The 21398-nt window shown below is 50.8% G+C and overlaps 1 protein-coding gene across 1 annotated transcript in view; it reads left to right on the top strand.

Annotated features, from left to right (window-relative positions):
* Nucleotides 1-21398, top strand: part of farp1 (FERM, RhoGEF (ARHGEF) and pleckstrin domain protein 1 (chondrocyte-derived)) — a 279415-nt gene that overhangs the window by 151843 nt on the left and 106174 nt on the right. Inside the window, exons 3-6 of the mRNA XM_038819138.1 lie at nucleotides 11549-11653; nucleotides 15909-15951; nucleotides 19223-19301; nucleotides 20340-20437. Coding sequence (XP_038675066.1) covers nucleotides 11549-11653; nucleotides 15909-15951; nucleotides 19223-19301; nucleotides 20340-20437 — 325 coding nt within the window. The remainder of the gene's footprint in view (nucleotides 1-11548; nucleotides 11654-15908; nucleotides 15952-19222; nucleotides 19302-20339; nucleotides 20438-21398) is intronic.

Raw genomic sequence — 21398 nt, forward strand, 5'->3', positions numbered from 1 at the left:
CCAAGGGCCGGTGCAGACTCGATGGGCTGAATGGCCTCCTTCTGCAGTGTAGATTCTATGACTGTAGATTCTAGGATTGAGGAGGGGCCTCTGTGGATCCAGCAGTGATATCTCGGAGTAATTTAATGAGTAATACAATCAAAATCTGCTGTGAAAATGGACAGGTGCAGAATGTGGAGAGAATGTGACAACGGCCAGGAGTTGATGGATTTTTTTTGTAGATTTCCAAGTTGCAGCTCGTCATTACAAATTCTTAGTAAAAGCCATGAATCAGTCTCTCTGAATTTGTTCAGTGGATTAGGATTTCTAGAATGCAGGGAATTCAGGTCGAGAAGTACCTTTAATTCAAGCTCACAAACAGGCACGCATGTTATCAATAATAAGTGAATTCATAAATTATTTAGATGTGACAGACAGCCAGCTCCCTGCTACCATTTAAAGGTCAGCACACCTTTGCAATTCAGCGAGCAGCACGCTACCCATTCTTCCTGCACAAGGTGTGACACAGTCAGCAGTATAACTCTAGGGCCAGGATTCTCCCCTACCCGGCGGGGCGGGGGGTTCTGGCGTGTCGGAGTGGCGTGAACCACTCCGGCTTCGGGCCGCACCTTTAAGGGCCAAGCCCTCACATTGAGGGGCTAGGCTCACGCCGGAGTGGTTGGCGCTCCGCCGGCTGGCATGGAAGGCCTTTGGCGCCACGCCTGCTGGGGCCGAAGGGACTTCGCCGGCTGGCGGAAGTCCGCGCATGTGCCGGAGCGACAGCGGCTGCTGATGTCATCCCCGCGTATGCGCAGGGGAGGGGGTCACTACCGCCTCCGTCATGGTGAAGAAAATGGCCAAGGCGGAAGGAAAAGAGTGCCCCCACGGCACAGGCCCGCCCGCCGATCAGTGGGCCCCGCTCGCGGGCCAGGCCACCGTGGGGGTACCCCCCGGGGCCAGATTGCCCCGCGCACCCCCCCAGGTCCCCGGAGCCCACCCGCACTGCCTGCTCCCGCCGGTAAGGTAGGTAGTTTGATCCACGCCGGCGGAAGAGGCATGACAGCGGCGGGACTTCGGCCCATTGTGGGCCGAAGAATCGCCAAGGGGGGCCCTCGACCGGCGCGGCACGATTCCCGCCCCCCCGCCGAATCTCTGGTGGCGGAGACTTCGCGACACGGCGGGGGCGGGATTGACGCCGGCCCCCGGCGATTCTCCGACCCAGCAAATCAGTACCTGGGTTATAGTGATGTCTTAATGGATATGCTGATGGGGTGAGATGAGGTAGGGTAGGCGGAGGCACATGAGGAGTATAAACACCAGCATGGACATGTTGGGCTGAATGGCCCTCACTGGATATTCGGTGTAATTCGGTGCAAAGTGCTGAGAGCAACAACAAAGATGTAGTTTCCGCAGCACAAGAATCTTTCCCCTGTTGGCAGATATAACAGTGTCAAGTGCCAATTAATTTAATTCTGTACGGCCCTGTGTTTATTTCTCAAAGCAAGAGAACTTTGTGTTCCAGACAGGACCAGCATAATGAACCAAAATGTGTTCATTTTACCAATGGCCCAGATTTTGCTGCCAAAACGATGCTGATTTTAATGATTCTCGTCGCCACCAATGTCAACCCGTCCGGTAACTTGTAGCAATGCCCCCCCCCTCCCCGAGTTGTGAATCTCCACAAATTACTGGACGGTTTTCTCCCCTCTACTGTTAGCCTCACAAAAACGGCAGATCTTCCTCAACCTGCCTGTGGGTTTCGGGAAATTACTGCGTTTGCAGATTTAATTATGCGTTGAACTCGTAGGAAGTTAAAACTGGCACTTAACAGCCTAAGGAGCTTTTTAATTAGATTTCTGTTCCTGTACTGCCGCTCAATACCTCATGAAGGGAAGCAGTTGTCACTCTGCATTCTCATTCATACGCCGATCTGTCGGGTATCCTTTATCCGTAAATCCAGAAACTGAACACCGTACTTTTTTTTAACCTCATTGGGCTTTAGCGCGGGAAGTCCAGTTGTTGTCTGCACTGTTTATCCAGCGACGTTTGTGGTGAATGTGTTAAAAGTAAACTTATGGGCAGCACGGTGGCACAGTGGTTAGCATTGCTGCCTACGGCACGGAGGACCCGGGTTCGAATCCCGGCCCTGGGTCACTGTCCATGTGGAGTTTGCACGTTCTCCCCGTGTCTGCGTGGGTTTCACCCCCACAACCCAAAGATGAGCAGGATAGGTGGATTGGCCACGCTAAATTGCCCCTTAATTGGAAAAAAATAATTGGGTATTCTAAATTTATAAAAGAATAAAAATAAATAAAAAAATAAACTTATTACAGGTACCCTGCTTTTATTGTTCAGTGTTCCATCTTGCTTTTCCATTTTATTTACTTTAGACTATAGCTGGCCGAGGCTCAGGCTATTGCAATGTACGTTTATAAGTGGTAACGAGAACCAAAATGATCGGAATTTCCAAAATGCAATCTGCCCCAAGGGTTTCAGATAAAGAATATTCGACCTGTAATTTGTTCTTCTTAAAATATTGCTACTATTTATTTCCCTTAACTTAGACCATTGAGTGGGTGCGTGGGTGGGGTGGGGGGGGGGGGGGGGGGCATTTGTGGTGGGTTTTCCTGGGAGTTTCTGTCGCCTCTCCGACGCTATCTAACCACACTTACTCACGTTCCTGGCTCCCCAGAGATCGGGGCCCCATTTTGAAAGGGTGACCCTATCTCTGGTCCCCCACACATGGGCAATGTCACCTCCACACACACATGAACATTAACCCGCACTCCCCCCCAAGTGATGACACTCTGCTATGGGGTCACTGAGGGCCCATCTCCTCAGGCCTTCCCACGCCCTCTTACAGTACCCCCCCTTCCAGAACCCTCACCCTTCACCCCCCCCCCCCTCCCCCAACCTTTCGGGGATCGCTTCCTACCGGCCCTGCACCATCCACCCTTCATACCCCCCCTCCACCCTCCTTTCATGGACATGGCCCCCCTCAGATCCCGACCCTGGCAGTGTCACTCTGGCACCTGGGCACCCTGGCACTGCCACATTAGAGGTTCCCCTGCCAGACTGGCAGTGCCACCTGGGCACCCTGGGCTAGGGTGGTACTGCCAAGGTGCCAGCTTGGAAGTGCCAAGTTGTCCGGGTGCCAGAGGGAGAGCCAGGGTGCCAACCTACCCTGTCCCTGATCACCCAGGGGTCTCCAATGGCCTGGAAGACCCCTCAAGTGCCATTCCGCCAGGTCCATCTTTGTGTGGACCAGTAGTAATCGGCGCCCGCCTGACCTCCCACTGGGGAGCCGGTTAGATAACGGGAGGCCATTAGATAGGGGGTGCTTTCCATTAAAGCAATGGAGATTGGCTTCATAGATACATAGAAGATGGGAGCAGGAGGAGAGGGCCTTTTGGCCCTTCAAGCCTGCTCTGCCATTTATCACAATCATGCTCTCATTCTTATAGTATTGATGTCAATCAGGTGACTAAGAATATTTGAAAGCAAGTGTGTCTGATTTTGTAAGTTTCTAATTTTACATCTGTAGAAACATTTCTGGATAAAGATATTGCCAATAATAATAATCAGTGAGATAGCTGTCAATCACCTTTAATTGGAATGGAGCAGATGACACCACTTATTATTTTTGGCAACTCTCACTGGAATTTACCTTATTTATCTGAGCGTAGAGGTATAAAGTGCTTCTCGCAGCGGAGCACCAGTCTGCTTTTCTGAACGCACTGAGATTTCCTCAATAGAATTGCAGCACGGTATCACGTTCTTCATTCCTACTTCGGTAACTTGTGCACGTAAAGCGGTGGAGTACTGAGGGAGTGCTGCGATGTTGGGCGTGCTAACTTCTGAATGAGGCATGAAACTGAAGCCTTGTCTGTCCTCTCAGGAGGAAATGGAAGAACTCGTGGTGTCATCTTCGTGAAGAGCTGGGGATATATCCAGTGCCGAGGCTTTGGTCGTGAAAGAGGCTACAGAAATGGAATTTTTTCCTTTTCCTTTAATGTTCAGCTCTGAGGCTCCCTGAATCATTAGAGCACCCATGAGTTCCTGAGATAAGGCTGGATAAATATCTCCTTCAGCTGGAGTGCAATGGGTCTTTATGCCCCAATGGTCTGCTTGTTGGGCTGGAGTTGGTTTGTCCAGGCAGATTACAGAGGAAGAAGAAACACTTAATTGTCACACACATTGGTTTTGCTTTATTTCTATAGTCTTGTGTTTAAAGTGTCACAAGTCCAAGTGGTTTGTGGATAACTTTGGCTTCTGGTGCTGTGAAATTTGCCCTCTTTATATTACAGGGCAGATTCCACAGCAGTGTGGTCATGGGGACATTGCACAGTCACGCACAAATGTCTCATATTCACTGCCTGAAGGCCAGGAGAAAGTTCATAAAGGCCGATGCTCGGAAAACTGGAATTTTCTTACATCTAGACCGTGGCTGTTTCACCACTCTGCTGTGTCGTCTCTCCCCCCCCCCCCCCCCCCCATCTCTATAAAATTCAACTTACCTAAATCTCTCTGCTGGTCCTATCCTAACTTGCACCATAATAATCTTTATTAGTGTCGCAAGAAGGCTTACATTAACACTGCAATGAAGTTACTGTGGAAAGCCCCTAGTCGCCACACTCCGGTGCCTGTTCGGCTACACTGCAGGAGAATTCAGAATGTCCAATTCACCTAACAAGCACATCTTTCGGGACTTGTGGGAGGAAGCCGGAGGAAACCCACGCAGACACGGGGAGAACGTGCACACTCCGCACAGTCAGTGACCCAAGCCGGGAATCGAACCTGGATACCTGGAGCCGTGAAGCAACAGTGCTAACCACTGTGCTGAGTCCCATTCATTCAGCGTTTCAATACTCACTGACCTACATTGCCTCTCAGTCTAGTAACACCTCGAACATCAAATTCTCATCCTTGTTTTCCGATCTCTCCATGGTCCCGCCTCTCCTCGCATTTCTGAGTTTTCCTCCAGCCCTATACCTTCCGGAATCACTGCTCTCCTCTAATCCTGGCCTCTCGCACATCCTCAATTTTAATCGCCCTGCAATGGGCGGCCAGGCCTTCAGGTGCCCGGGCCCCGAGCTCTGGAATTCCGCCCTGAATTTCTCCACCTCTCTTTATCCTAGACCATCTGTCTTAATATCTGCTTCCGTGGTTCAGTGTTGAATTTTGTTTATTAAAACGCCTGCGAAAGCACCTTGAGACGTTTTACCACATCAAGGTGCTATGTAAATACAAGTTGTTGTTGTTGTTGTTGCGGCCTAGGCAAGAAACAAAACAATGACTGCTGCTCCAGTCCTACTGCCCCCCAGAGGCACTGAGGAGAAATGCCTGTTTGGATGGCTCAGTCCTCTGTGGAGGCAGGTCGACACAATTATTAACGAATAGTCACTTTCTAACACAGAACGTGAATATTGCTGAAAAGGGAGACATGCTGCCGAAGTTTTTCACCCTGCACTCATCAGGGCATATGGAAGAGCGCAAAATGTCAAACAATCACGACAATTTATACGACAGGAGAATAGGGTTCTGATCGGTTCGCAAGTTGACTGTAATTGTCTGAGGCGTTGTTAGATGTGATCCACGATCAGACAGCACTTGCTGAACAATCGTGAGTGCGCCAACGACCAATTTAAAGTAATCAGTCAAATTGTATGTGGTTCATTTACACGGACTAAAGGCAATATACATTCATTCATGGGACCCATTATCTGCAAATAAAAGGAATATGTTTACACTTTGCTCCTTTTTGAATTATCCAACAGCTTGGGGAGCTTATAGCTTCCCACTGCTTTCTCCATGGCAACACCTGGACCAATAAGAACCAGCTTGCCAATCAGGCAAGTATCTCCTGTAGTATAAAATGTTGGGAATGCTTGTAACTTGCCATTCTTGCGTTCACCCTGATGACAGCACGATGAAAGGTTATTGACAAATCTACAGTTTCAGCAAAGCACGAGAAAGAAACTTAGTCCAGTGACTCCATTTGTGAAAGGAATACACATTACCTCCGAATGTTATTATTTTCCAAAAACAATAGACAGTGGGTGCGATTCTCCCGAGTCACGAAAAATCGGGAAGCTGGCGTCAAAAACGGACGCGTTTGACGCCAGCCTCCGCCCCCCCCTCCCGACCGGGAACCGATTCATCTCCCCGGTCGGTGGCTAGCATCGCGCGGCCGTGAACTCCGGCATCGCGGGCTTAACGAATTTCATTAAGCCCGTTAGCCAAAGTTAGCGACGGCTGACGCGTCAGATGACATCAGCCGCGCATGCGCGGATTGGACGACTCCAACCCGCGTATGCGCGGATGACATCATCACGCATATGCGTGAAACCCGCGCATGCGCGGGCCGTTATGCCCCTCAGCCGCCCCGCGGATGGATCCATCGGGGCGGCGGAGGGAGAAAGAGTGCGCGGGGTAAGTACCCGCTGCCCGCGATCGGTGCCCACTGATCACGGGCCCATGGCACCCTTGCGGTACGGCCGTGCCAATCGGTGCCATGGTTCCCGAGAACGGGACTTTACGGCCGTTTTTACGAACGGTCAGACCAGGTGTGTTTTACGCTTGTAAAAACGGCCGTAAAGGCCTTGGAAATCGGCCCATCGGCCAGGGGTGAATCGCTGCTCGCCGTAAAAAAACGGCGGGCAGCGATTCATGTCGGGAGGCGGGCGTGGGGGGGGGGGGGGAATAGCGGGAGGGCGTCGGACCAGCGTGTCCGTAAAAATTCACGCCGCCCGCTATTCTCCGATTTTTGGTAAGTCGGGGGAATCGCGCCCTATGTCCCCGCGCCGGCGAAAAAACGGTGGAGTTTTACTCCTGAAATTCCTGCAAAAAAGTTAAATGAGTTCCTAGCCCTGCAGGGGGCTAACAGGGACCCAGAGTGAATCTCGCAGCTTTTGCTGCAGATACGGGCCCCCGCACGTCCGGGTCAGAGGCCGCGCATGCGCATGGCGGCGACCTCCAGCGGCCGCGCCGTGCTCTATGGTGGACACAGAATGCGGAGCCAGACGGAAGAAAGAGAACCCCCCCCCGGATCGGCTACGCGCCCGAGCGTCAACACCCCCACATTTAATCCCCGTCCGCCTATAAGGCCCCCCCCCCCGGTCTCCGATGCGCCCGCCCCCGACCAGGGCGCCCATGGACTGAGTCCGCAGCCGCCACCTGAGCATCCCGACCGGCAGTAGGTGGTTAGTTCCACACCATCGGGAACTCGGCCGGTCGGGAGAGGAGGATTGCTAAGCGGGCCTCTGGCAATGGCCCCCCTGCGCACGCCGTACTCCACAGTGACGCCAATGGTCGGTGCCTGGCATCAAACTGGATTCGGCGGCCGTGTTTACGACATCGGGCTGCGGAGCATACAGCCCAATGTTTGTGTTCATTTACCTTTTAACACCAACTGAATAAAAAAGGGGCGTCACGGTGGCGCAGTGGTTAGCACTGCTGCCTCAGGGCACCAAGGTCCAAGGTTCAATCCCGGCACTGGGTCACTGTCCGTGTGGAGTTTGCACATTCTCCCCGTGTCTGCGTGGGTCTCGCCCCCACAACCCAAAGATGTGCCGGTTAGGTGGATTGGCCACGGTAGGTTGCCCCTTAATAAAAAAAAACACATTTTTACACCAACCCCCGTTCCCGTCCCCCAGGTGTGCTTAAAGCCAAAAAGAAAAGCTCAGATTAATTTTTCAGCAACTCGGGGGTAGTTTGGAAAGAAGTGAGATTGATGAAATTGCAGCTTTGCTCTTGATTAGTTTCGGAGATCGCGAAGGGAGTCCACATCGTGTTGTAGAAAGAAAGAAATGTTTTATGACAAAACTATTATTTACACGGCACAAAAGATGCCAGCCGGGTCACTCCTTCCAGCCGGGACCCAAACTAGCCGACTTCATACGGATATTCAATGATCCATGGTTTAGGGTTCCCCGTCCCCTTTAACGGTGGAGCTCGTATTCAGCGAGGCTGACGGGGAGTTTAATGATCGCCACTTCGTAAGTCCTGTGCGGGTTATGGTAATTGGCCGTGGCACCGTTTTGAGCGCCCCTGGCCTCTGAGGCACAAAGTGCTGGGTTCACATCCAATTCCATATTCTGAGCACAAAAATCTAGTCTGGCACTCCAATGCAGCACTGAAGGAGTGCTGCACTGTCAGAGGTGCTGGCGTTTGGATGGGTTGGACTGGCCATGCTAAATTGCCCCTTAGCGTCCAAAAGGTTAGGTGGTGCAACTGGGTTGCGGGGATAGGGTGGAGGCGTGGGCTTAAGTGGGGTGCTCTTTCCAAGGGCTGGTGCAGACTCGATGGGCCGAATGGCCTCCTTCTGCACTGTAAATTCTATGAAGTAACATCAAGGTCCCATCTGGTCTCTTCAGGTGGGTATAAATGATCCAATCGCACTACCTGAGGAAGAGCAGGGGAGTCCCGCTTGGTGCCTGTGCAATATTGTATCCCTTAACCAAAGTCACTGAAACAGTTTGTCTAGTTTGCTGTTTGCGGGAGCTTGCTGTGCATTAAATGGTGTGTTCTACATTACAGTTGTGACCAAAGTTCGAAAGTATTTAATTGGCTGTAAAGTGCTTTGGAAAGCTCTGCGGTCCTTTGTACCTCATGGCTGATTTCTCTGTGCATTGGACTGAATTATCTTGGGTGGAGTTTCTCTGTCAGAGATTCTATTCAAGCTGGCTCGTGGCTCTGTGAACTCTAAACTCCCTCTGCTGCCTCATCCAAGTGAGGCTCAGTTTTGAATCTGGGATTGTAAAGGTCAGGGTTGATTGTTGTATCGTGGGGTTTGGGCTGACAAACCCAGCATTTGTTGCCTGTCCCGAATTTCGCTTGACCCCAGTGGTTTTACTGGGTCATTTCAGAGGGCTGTGGATCTGGATTCATGTGTAGGCCAGACCAGGCAGGTTGGCAGATTTCCCACCCCTAAGGGGATCCATTAATGGATCGGACGGGCTTTGAGGACACCGAATTCAAGCTCACCATTATTGGCACTATTTTTTAATTCCAGATTTTCTATGGATTGAATTTAAATTCCACCAGCTGCCCTGGTGGGATTCGAACCCATGTCCCCAGAGCTTTGCCCCGGGTTAATCGTCCAGCAACATTTACCACTAGGCCATCATCTACAACTTTGTCCCCTTTCCTAAAGGTTGTCTCTAAATTATCACTTAATTAGCACTGTTGCTTCATGGGGACTGGGTCCCGAGTTCAATTCCCAGCTTGGGTCACCGTCTGCGCGGAGTCTGCACGTTCTCCCCGTGTCTGCGTGGGTTTCCTCCGGGTGCTCCGGTTTCCTCCCAAAAGTCCCGAAAGACGTGCTTGTTAGGTGAATTGGACGTTCTGAATTCTCCCTCTGTGTAGCCGAACAGGCGCCGGAGTGTGGCGACTAGGGGATTTTCACAGTGACTTTTCATTTTAATAATCTCTATTGTCACAAGTAGGCTGACATTGCCACGGCAATGAAGTTACTGTGAAAAGCCCCTAGTCGCCACATTCCGGCGCCTGTTCAGGTACACAGAGGGAGAATTCAGAATGTCCAAATTACCTAACAAGCACGTCTTTCGGGACTTGTGGGAGGAAACCGGAGCGCCCGGAGGAAACCCACGCAGACACGGGGAGAACGTACAGATTCCGCACAGACAGTGACCCAAGCCAGGAATCGAACCTGGGACCCTGGCGCTGTGAAGCAACAGTGCTAACCACTGTGCTAGCGTGCCACCTAATTGCAGTGTTAATGGAAGCCTACTTGTGACAATAATAAAGATTATTATTATTATTACCATCGGGAATGGAATACTAGCTGAGTATCCAAGGTAACCGAAGGCCCTTACTAATGTCACAGCCAAGCAAACCTACAACTCAACAATATCGACTTGCATACATATAGCACCTTTAATGGAGTGCAGCATCCCAAGGCTATTCACTGGAGCGATTATCTGACAAACGTTGACCCTGAAAAACAAATGGAGGCGACTGAAAGTCTGACCGAAGAGGTTTTAAGGATGGTCTTAAAGAAGGGGAGAGAAGCTGAGAGGTTTAAGGAAGGAATTCCAGAGCTAGGCACCGCACCATCTGAAGCCCTGGGTCTCGCTTCAGTGTCTTCATTGCCTTATTGAATTCCCTCCAAACTGACAGTGCGGGGGACATGAGGACACGGCAGCGTCTGCCTTTGACCGCTGCCCACCCTGGAAGGTTACATCGAGAAGGCAGAGGAATAGGTTAAGGGGTCGGCCTCTTGGGACCGAGTGAGGAAAAATTTCTTCCTTTGCCTCAAAGCGCGGTGAATCTTTGGAACTCTGACCCAGAGGTGCTCATTTCATGAATGTGTTCAAGACGGAGGTCGTAGACTTTTGGAGGTAACGGAAATTGAAAGATATGGGAGGTGGGGCGGGGGTACGGGCTTCAAGCCCCACACACCAGAGACCTGAGTGCAAAATGGAGGGATTTCTGCATCGCCAGAGGTCCCAGTAATTGTTGAAATTGGGCTGAAATAGCTGCTGCTCCCAATTGGGGAGACTTTAAGAAAATTAAAAGAAGTTCATACTGGGTGCTAGGGGGAAGAAGAGGAAGCTGAACCTTTACTTTGTAGTTATGGAAATAAGTCTGGCTGAATGAATTGGGTTAGCACAGCTGCCTCACAGCGCCAGGGACCCGGGTTCGATTCCGGCTTGGGTCACTGTCTGCGCGGAGTCTGCATGCTCTCCCCGTGTGTGCGTGGGTTTCCTCCGGGTGCTCCGGTTTCCCCCCACAGTCCAAAGATGTGCAGGTTAGGTGGATTGGCCATGATAAATTGCCCTCTAGTGTCTAAAGGTTAAGTGCGGTTACTGCATTACAGGTGGTGGTGGGGGGGGGGGGGGGGGGGGGGGGGGGGCGGAATAATTCTTTCTTCGCATATATGGGCCAGAATTTTCCAGCCCCCCCCCCCCCCCCCCCCCCCCCCCCCCCCCGCCGCAGCGGAAGCTGCTCGCCAATGGCCGCTGGGTGGGATATTGCCGCCCTGCCAACATCACTGCCAATTTGTCTGGCTCGCCCGTCTCGCCGTTGGTGAACCCAGCGCAGGGGTTGGTCAACATCAACGCGACAGGAAGATCCCACCGGGGGGGGGGGGGGGGGGGGCGAAGCGGTAGAAAATTCCACCCAAGATTAATGACATTCACAATGCCATCTTTCAGACGAGAGGTTAAAGCGAGGCACTGTCTCTCCCGGCAGACGGATGTTTAAGATTGCCAGGCACTATTTCAAAGTGAAGCAAAGGTTTTCTCCCTGGGTTCAGGGTTTATCCCTCGGTGCAATGCAGCCACTCCTATAACGTAGGAAGGATGGCAGCCGATGTGACCAGAAAACTCCATGGACAGCGATGTAACAATAATAACTGGGCAATCTATTTTTTTTGTGATTTTTGAGTGAGTGAGGGATAGACGTTGGCTAGGATGCGTGAACTTCACAATAAGTAATTCTACATTGCTTATCTTTCTTTTGAAATGCAAATTGTTGTTGGAGTCACTAAGGAACACAAGTTGCCACTCGGCCCATCATATTGATAATTTTTTCTCTTATATTACAGCTAAAGGCTCCCGGGAAATATCTGCTGGACTTGATCTGCCAAAACCTTAACCTAGTTGAGAGTGATTACTTTGCACTGGAGTTCGTGGACCATCGAAAGGTTATGGTATGTAAATTAAAATATTACCATATTGTGCTGCATCCTCCACCTAACAATACTGGGAGCCTCCCGTTTAGAAATACAGATCACATCAATAATGATGTTACAGTGAACAACTACACTGAAATACAGGTGGAGCCGATGTTTAATTTCAAAACCAGAGGTTTAGTTCCTGTTTCTCCGTCTACACTTCCTGGTTTCACTGCATTTTCTCCGTCAATGATTGTGAATCCCGAATGCTGGACTTTCCCAACAAACCGTGAAAGAAACCGGACACCACTTTAGGGCTCACGAGTAAAACGTGCAGGAGGTAACTCTGAAACCGTGGACACACGCGTATTATGAACTGCACAGGGTACGCCGAGGTCCCAGGTTCGATCCCGGCCCTGGGTCTCTGTCCCGTGTGGAGTTTGCACATTCTCCCCGTGTCTGCGTGGGTCTCGCCCCCACAACCCAAAGATGTGCAGGGTAGGTGGATTGGCCACGCTAAATTGCCCCTTCATTGGAAAAACAAAATAATTTGGGTACCCTAAATTAATTTTTAACAAATGAACTGGGCGGGGTTTTTATTGCAGCGAGTACATTTTGCAACTTTAAAGGCGGGCACCCAGCCCGAGGCTGCGGATGTTTCTATTGTCCATAAAGCATCCTTTGTGGCGTGGCGATCGATAGGACGCAGGTGGCTGGGAAATCGCTCTGTCTCTGGGATTAATCGGCAGTTTGGCTCTGTCCATGGGAAAGGTCAGTCTCCCTGACACTATTAATGCTGAGTAAGGAACTCTTCACTCTATTGAACATTTTTATGGTTCCTATAATCTCCGTTTGAACAGGAATGACACCGACAATGAAACATAGCAGATGCCAAGATGCCCTTACTTTACACGATTCACTGTTTAACGATGGGATAGTGAATATCTCACCTACTCAGATGGATTTTCATTCCCTGCTCTTCACTTTTCTCCCAAAATATCCACCCCAAGGGCATCGACTCCCACTGGGAATTCTGTTACTGCTGATAGGCAAGATTTGATACCCTGTCAGAACGACCTTTCATCAATTATTTATTTATTCTTTCACAGGGTTCGCTGGCTAGGCCAGCGTTTATTGCCCATCCCTAATTGCCCGTGAGAAGGTGGTGGTGAGTTGCCTTCTTGAACCGCTGCCGTCCCTGAAGTGTAGGTACACCCACAGTGCTGTTAGGGAGGGAGTTCCAGGAATTTGGCCCAACAGCTGTGAAGGAACGGCTACGTATTTCCAAGTCAGGGTGGTGTGTGGCTTGGAGGGGGACTTGCCGGTAGTGGTGTTCCCATGCATCTCGTACCCTGGTCCTACTGGGTGGCAGCAGCCATGGGTTTGGAAAGTGCCGTCGAAGGAGCCTTGGTGAGTTGCCGCAGGTGCATATTGTAGATGGTACGCACGGGCTGCTACTGTGCGGCAGTGGTGGAGGGAGTGAAGATTGAAGGTGGTTGATCGGGTGCCAATCAAGGGGGGCTGCTTTGTCCTGGATGGTGTTGAGCTTGCTGGAGCTGCACTCATCCAGGCAAGCGGAGCCTTCTTTAAGAATGGGAGAGGAAGGAGAAGGCAACAGGATGGTCGGAAGGGCATGGTACAGATACCCCAGCCTAGTCACATCTTGGTATCTCCTAGTGGCCAAACTTGGTTGATGAATTTACCGGGACTAATGTACAGAACCAATGAAGAATGCAGACACTTTAATGCTCCTGATGATAACATAAGAACATAAGAACTAGGAGCAGGAGTAGGCCATCTGGCCCCTCGAGCCTGCTCCGCCATTCAATTAGATCATGGCTGATCTTTTGTGGACTCAGCTCCACTTTCCGGCCCGAACACCATAACCCTTAATCCCTTTATTCTTCAAAAAACTATCTATCTTTACCTTAAAAACATGTAATGAAGGAGCCTCAACTGCTTCACTGGGCAAGGAATTCCATAGATTCACAACCCTTTGGGTGAAGAAGTTCCTCCTAAACTCAGTCCTAAATCTACTTCCCCTTATTTTGAGGCTATGTCCCCTAGTTCTGCTGTCACCCGCCAGTGGAAACAACCTTTTTTTTTTTTTTTTTATAAATTTAGATTACCCAATTATTTTTTCCAATTAAGGGGCAATTTAGTGTGGCCAATCCACCTACCCTGCACATTTTTTTGGGTTGTGGGGGCTAAACCCATGCAGACACGGGGAGAATGTGCAAACTCCACACGGACAGTGACCCAGAGCCGGGATCGAACCTGGGACCTCAGCGCCGTGAGGCGGTTGTGCTAACCACTAGGCCACCGTGCTGCCCTCAGTGGAAACAACCTGCCCGCATCTATCCTATCTATTCCCTTCATAATTTTAAATGTTTCTATAAGATCCCCCCTCATCCTTCTAAATTCCAACGAGTACAGTCCCAGTCTACTCAACCTCTCCTCATAATCCAACCCCTTCAGCTCTGGGATTAACCTAGTGAATCTCCTCTGCACACCCTCCAGCGCCAGTACGTCCTTTCTCAAGTAAGGAGACCAAAACTGAACACAATACTCCAGGTGTGGCCTCACTAACACCTTATACAATTGCAACATAACCTCCCTAGTCTTAAACTCCATCCCTCTAGCAATGAAGGACAAAATTCCATTTGCCTTCTTAATCACCTGTTGCACTTGTAAACCAGCCTTCTGTGACTCATGCACTAGCACACTCAAGTCTCTCTGAACAGCGGCATGCTTTAATATTTTATCGTTTAAATAATAATCCCGTTTGCTGTTATTCCTACCAAAATGGATAACCTCACATTTGTCAACATTGTATTCCATCTGCCAGACCCTAGCCCATTCACTTAACCTATCCAAATCCCTCTGCAGACTTCCGGTATCCTCTGCACTTTTCGCTTTACCACTCATCTTAGTGTCATCTGCAAACTTGGACACATTGCCCGTGGTCCCCAACTCCAAATCATCTATGTAACAAAATAACAAAATAGAGTAACTGGGTTCAGTCCTGGACTCTGAACCTCAAGGAGGTATATCAGTCCTCCAGCTGTCTTGCAACACAGATTACTTCAATGATACCAGGGATAAAGAATTTATGGAATCTCTACAATGTAGAATGAGGCTATTTGGCCCATCGACCCTCTGAATGAGCACCCTACCCAGGTGCACTTCCCCAACCACCCTGTCCTATCCCTGTAACCCTGTAACCAAACCTGCACATCCCTGGACACTCGGGGCCAATTTAGCATGGCCAATCCACCTAACCTGCACATCTTTGGACTGTGGGAGGAAACCGGAGCACCCGGAGGAAACCCAGGCAGACACGGGGAGAACGTGTAAACTCCACACAGACAGTGACCCAAGGCTGGAATTGAACCCAGGTCTCCGGCGCTGTGAGGCAGCAGTGCTAGCCAATGTGCCACCGTGACGCCCAACATTAAGTGATGTTACGTTAAATTACGTTAAACTACGAGGACAGGTGGCGTGGACTAGGCTTGTATTTTCTTGATGTTTAGACGACTGAGCAGTGATCTGAGCGAGGAGAGTAACGAATTCCATTTGCCAAGAGAGAGAGAGAAACTATTTCCCTGGTGGGGGGGAGCCCAGAACAAGGGGGTGGAACGGTAAAATCCGAGCTAGATCGCTCAGAGGCTGATGTCAGGAAGCACCTCTTCACCCAAAGGGTTGTAGAAACCTGGAACCGTCTCCCCCAAAATGATAGTCGAGGCTGGGCGTAAACTGAAAGATTCACAGCTAAAATTGCTACATTTCAGTTGGGCAAGAATACCAAGAGTTACGGACTCAAAGTAGACAGCTTGAGTTGAGAAGTGGATTTAATTGAATTACAGAAGTGGCTTGAAGGGCGGAATGGCCTCCTCCTGGTCCTATCCCCACTCTGGCAGTAACATTGGTGGGGATATCGAGGGCCTCAAGTAAAAAAGCGCCCAAGATTTGATGTAATTCAGTGTGTGAATATCGGGAGGAACGTTATTTAACTTCAGCCTCTTCCCCACACGGAGTCTGATCAACGCAATGTCGAATACTTCGAAACAATTGGACATGATTTCAACAAGTGAAACAATTTGATCCATTCTTACACCGCGCGTGGAGAGAAAATTGATTTAAAATAATGACATTAACGCTAATCTCATTCATGTAAATAGCATTAAAGGTCATTTGAATCCTTGACGTATTGTTGAAATAGAAATAGCTGCATGAGGGGTTAGCTAAATACGAGATGTGAAATGGTAAATTCAAGGTCTTGTACTTTTAGGTGTGGCTGGACCTCTTGAAACCAATTGTGAAGCAAGTGAGAAGTGAGTATGGTTTGTTCTGTATTTCTGCCTTTGCACATTCTCTCCATCAGATTCCGAGCCCTCACAGGTACACATATTCGCAGTGCTGCCATTTAGATTAAGCATATCCTGGCGTTCGCAAAGGGACGGCTTTTGTCTTCCTTTTTATGGGAGGTCAAAGGGGATTTGAATGGCGGCGTTTCCTGTGCATTCACCGACGGATGAAGCGAAGGTGGATTAACATTCGTCACGTCGCTGCCTCAGCAGATTGAGCGCCTGCTTCGAGGTGTGGCCGTCCTTTTTCGGACGCGCAATTCCCTCCTGTGAGATTTGTGAAGGTGCTGCTGTCAGGCGGCCTGTCCAAAATCCTGCATGGCGAATCTCCAAAGATTCAAAGTGACGCATGCGGCACAGAAAGAGGCCATTTGGCCCATCGGGCCAGTGCTAACTCCTTGGAGGAGCTATCCAGCTGGTCCTGCTCTTTCCTCACAGACCTGAATATATTTCCTACGTATTTACATATATATATGATACGTTTAATAAAATTATTCAATTCACTTTTGAAAGCTCACTATTGAATCTATTTTGACCAACCTGTCTATCAGGCAGTGCCATGCAGACGACAACAACTTGCTGCGTAAAAAAATATTTGTTTCATTTCCCCCTCTGGATCCACCAACCCTCTTGCCATTGGAAACAATTTCTCCCTAGTTACGCCATCAGAACCATGGATGGTTTTGAACGCCTCGATTCAATCTCCCCTTAACCCTCCCTGTTCCAAGGAGAACAATCCCAGATTCTCCCAGTCTCTCCACGTTAACGGAAGCTCCTCGGCTCTGGTACCCACTCTAGTCAATCTCCTCCGCACTGCAAGATCTTTTATTAGGTAAATGTCCGACCCTCCTTGAACAGTGGGAGTACCTTTGACATTCAGCAGAGTGAAAATCAGCCCCATAGTGCCTGAGTGCCCTGTCCATGTCACTGTAAGAATTGCACATTTTTATTCAAGTACATATTTAAAACATTGCCAAAGAGCGATTTCCTTCCCCCAGCTGTTTGGGCATTTTTATAGATTCCTGTCTGGGAACCATTCCGTGGGACCCAGTCAATTTGAACAGTTGGATATCAGTGAGACGTTTACGTGATTGGTTTGGAGAGGATAGACGAGCGATCAATTCTAGCCTGTGTGAAATTTGATATGTACCAATTAGGCCGAGATAAAACAATTCATAGTCCACTAGAAGTGAAACTGGGTGATATATTTCTGACTATAAGATGCAGCAATTAGCTGGTACTGTGTTTACAATATGTGGGACATTTAAATAAATAACAATGAATGTATGCATCATTTTAGACACAGTGTCAACCATGGCACAATGGGTAACATTATGAGTCAGGAGGCTGTGGGTTCAAATCCCACTGCAGTGTAGTGTTGAGGGAGCACCGCACTGTCAGAGGGTCAGTACTGAGGGAGCGCCGCACTGTCAGACAGTCTGTACTGAGGGAATGCCGCACTGTCAGAGGGTCAGTACTGAGGGAGTGCGGCACTGTCAGAGGGTCAGTACTGAGGGAGTGCCGCACTGTCAGGGGGTCAGTACTGAGGGAATGCCGCACTGTCAGACAGTCTGTACTGAGGGAGTGCTGCACTGTCAGAGGGTCAGTACTGAGGGAGTGCTGCACTGTCAGAGGGTCAGTACTGAGGGAGTGCTGCACGGTCAGAGGGTCAGTACTGAGGGAGTGCTGCACTGTCAAAGGGTCAGTACTGAGGGAGTGCTGCACTGTCAGACAGTCTGTACTGAGGGAGTACTGCACTGTCAGAGGGTCAGTACTGAGGGAGTGCTGCACTGTCAGAGGGTCAGTACTGAGGGCGTGCTGCACTGTCAGAGGGTCAGTACTGAGGGAGTGCTGCACTGTCAGAGGGTCAGTACTGAGGGAGTGCTGCACTGTCAGAGGGTCAGTACTGAGGGAGCGCCGCACTGTCAGAGGGTCAGTACTGAGGGAGTGCCGCACTGTCAGAGGGTCAGTACTGAGGGAGCGCCACACTGTCAGAGGGCCAGTACTGAGGGAGCGCTGCACTGTCAGAGGGTCAGTACTGAGGGAGCACCGCACTGTCAGAGGGTCAGTACTGAGGGAGTGCTGCACTGTCAAAGGGTCAGTACTGAGGGAGTGCTGCACTGTCAGACAGTCTGTACTGAGGGAGTGCTGCACTGTCAGAGGGTCAGTACTGAGGGAGTGCCGCACTGTCAGAGGGTCAGTACTGAGGGAGCGCCGCACTGTCAGAGGGCCAGTACTGAGGGAGCGCTGCACTGTCAGAGGGTCAGTACTGAGGGAGCACCGCACTGTCAGAGGGTCAGAACTGAGGGAGTGCTGCACTGTCAAAGGGTCAGTACTGAGGGAGTGCTGCACTGTCAGACAGTCTGTACTGAGGGAGTGCTGCACTGTCAGAGGGTCAGTACTGAGGGAGTGCTGCACTGTCAGATGGTCAGTACTGAGGGAGCGCCGCACGGTCAGAGGGTCAGTGCTGAGGGAGTGCCGCACTGTCAGAGGGTCAGTACTGAGGGAGTGCTGCACTGTCAGAGGGTCAGTACTGAGGGAGCGCCGCACTGTCAGAGGGTCAGTACTGAGGGAGTGCCGCACTGTCAGAGGGTCAGTACTGAGGGAGCGCCGCACTGTCAGAGGGTCAGTACTGAGGGAGTGCTGCACTGTCAAAGAGGGTCAGTACTGAGGGAGTGCTGCACTGTCAGAGGATCAGTACTGAAGGAGCACCGCAATATAAGAGGGTCAGTACTGAGGGAGTGCTACACTGTTGGAGGTGCCATCTTTTGATAAGATTTTAAATGGAGATCCTGTCCCTCTCAAAGTAAAAATATTCCAGAAACGGGGGGGGGGGGGGGACATGACTTCTTATTGTGCTCACCCCAGTCCAACGCTGGCATCACCACATCATCCCTCATGATGTGGAAATGCCGGCGTTGGACTGGGGTGAGCACAGTAAGAAGCCTTACAACACCAGGTTAAAGTCCAACAGGTTTGTTTCAAACACTAGCTTTCGGAGCACTGCTCCTCCCTCAGGTGATATCAATATATCCCTCAAGCAACATCACTAATGAGAAACAGGAGAGCTGGAGATTATTACATTGCTGTGTGTGGGAGCTTGCTGTGCGCAATTTGGCTGCTGCCTTTCTTATATTACATAAGCACTTCATAGGGGCATCACAAGGCCGTGAAAGGTGCTACAGAAATGCAAGTTCTTTTGGGTATTTTAAGAAGATTGTAAATTCTCCTCCTCTAGGACCAAGGCATGTTGTGATGCGGTTTGTGGTGAAGTTCTTTCCACCTGACCATGCTCAGCTGCAAGAAGAATTGACGAGGTTGGTGCCATTTTTCGCCTTTGGAGCTGAATCTCCGTGGCTGTGACCTTGGTTGGGAATGTGGAGGGAGGGACAGAAATTAGGTGGAGACCTCAGCTCCCGACTGTGTGCGGGTTGGGGTGTAAGGCAGATTTCGGAGGGTCATTCGGTGTGGGTATACAGGGGCACGGGTTGGCATGGTTGAGAAGAGGATCATGAGGTGCCGTTGGGTGGCCTGGGTGGGGCGTGGGTGGCGCGGTTGGCGAGGGCTAGTGGGTGCTTTCTCTCTGCTTCAGGCCGCACTTAGAATTTTTTTCAGCACAGGGGGAGCTGAACTCCGAGATCGGGCCGCCATGTTGAAAGGGTGTCCCGATGTCTGAGTGAGTTTGTGGGCCCCCCACCCATGGGAAATGTCACCCATCACACACATGGGCATTACCCCCCCCCCCCCCCCCCAAGTGAGGACACCCCGCTATGGAGTCCCTGGGGGTCCCCCCTCATCAGACCCCCTCCATGCCCCTTTTCAGGACCCCGCCTTCCAGGGCCCTCTCCCATTTACCCCCAACCTCCCAGAGGCCCGTACTAACCAGCTCTGCACCCCCCCCCCCCCCCACCCTTCAAATCTCCCCGCCACCTTCCTTTCATGGGCATAGCCCCCTCCCCCCTTGGGGCCCAGCCCTTGGCAGTGCCACTCCAACACTCATCACCCTTGCACTGGCACCCAGGCAGTGCTCCTGCCAGCTTGGCAATGCCACCTGTGCACCTTGCCTGTGCCATGGTGCCAGCGCTTCAGGGGTAGGGCCAGGGAGCTACCCTGCACTATCCCTGACCACTCGGGCGTCTCCAATGGCCCAGGAGACACCCTGGGCGCTGTTCCACCCGGCTTGTGTGGACCAGTACTGAACAGCACCCAGCTGGGTACCCCCAGGCGAGGCCTCTCCTGGGATCTACCGGCCGCACCGAGCAAGAGAGTGCAACGCGGCTGGGAGATTGCGCCCACAAGCTTTGTTTAATTGTTAGCGGGGTGATTGATTTGCCGATTGTCTTATATTTTGGCAGGTATCTCTTTGCTTTGCAAATCAAGCAGGACTTGGCTTCGGGGAGGATGACCTGTAACGACTCAAGTGCAGCACTCCTGGTGTCACATATTGTGCAGTGTGAGTGAACAGGGCCCAGATTCTCATCTGGGTGTTGCTTAAACCCACACTCCATAGTTTATCCCAAAGGGTTTCTTTCAGCACCCGTGCCAGGACTTCACACGTGTACACTAGGGTAACTCACTCTGGTGTCAGAACTGGACGTTATGTCAAAGTTACAGCGCAGAAAGAGATCTATTGGGCTGCGCTCTTGTTTATATCGCAGACGCAAATCACCCCCCACCCCAAGCTCATCCAACCCCATCAACAAAACCATCCAGTCCTTTCCCATGTCCTGATGTGATGGGCTGAATAACGTCCTCCTCTGCTATCGGATTGTCTGAGCTGCTCCCCGCTGTTAACTCAGTCCGCGACCAGTTCTCTGCATTCACCAGTTGGGATTGCAGGAACCTTGTCCAAATCCTCTAACCAGCTCGTGGCACTGGAGATGTTCTCACAAAGAATGGGGGAGGAAAAAAAACCAATGGGCCAAATATTCCGGCTTCCGGATTGCCGGAGGCCAGACATGCATCGGAAGATGCGCGTTGGGACTTTCTGGAATTCCTGACGTTGGAATTTCCCAGGAAGTCTGAACAACTGATGGAAAATTCCGCTACACCCCAGGATCAGGCACGATTGTCTCTGACTCCACGTTAGAATCGGGGACTTTGGACAGTTCTGCAGTACTTACTTGGATAGTTAACCCAGTAAACGCTCGATTAAAACCTACTCTTAACCTCTGGGTAACTACACAACTGACCCACCCCGATCAGTCACTCACATTGATGTCGCCCTCTTCCCCGTCTGTCGCCTCCTTGATCCCCCAACTACCCTGATTGACAACCTCACTGACCCACCCAACTACCCTCCAAGCCAGAGCGTACGCACCTACCACGCAGTCACTGAACTACCTCACCCCACCTAATCAACCCCCTCCACTGGACCACCCGACTATCCTCTGGACTTGACTATCCCTTCCAAC

Source organism: Scyliorhinus canicula, chromosome 14 (genome assembly GCF_902713615.1).
Source record: "Scyliorhinus canicula chromosome 14, sScyCan1.1, whole genome shotgun sequence".
Taxonomy (NCBI): domain Eukaryota; kingdom Metazoa; phylum Chordata; class Chondrichthyes; order Carcharhiniformes; family Scyliorhinidae; genus Scyliorhinus; species Scyliorhinus canicula.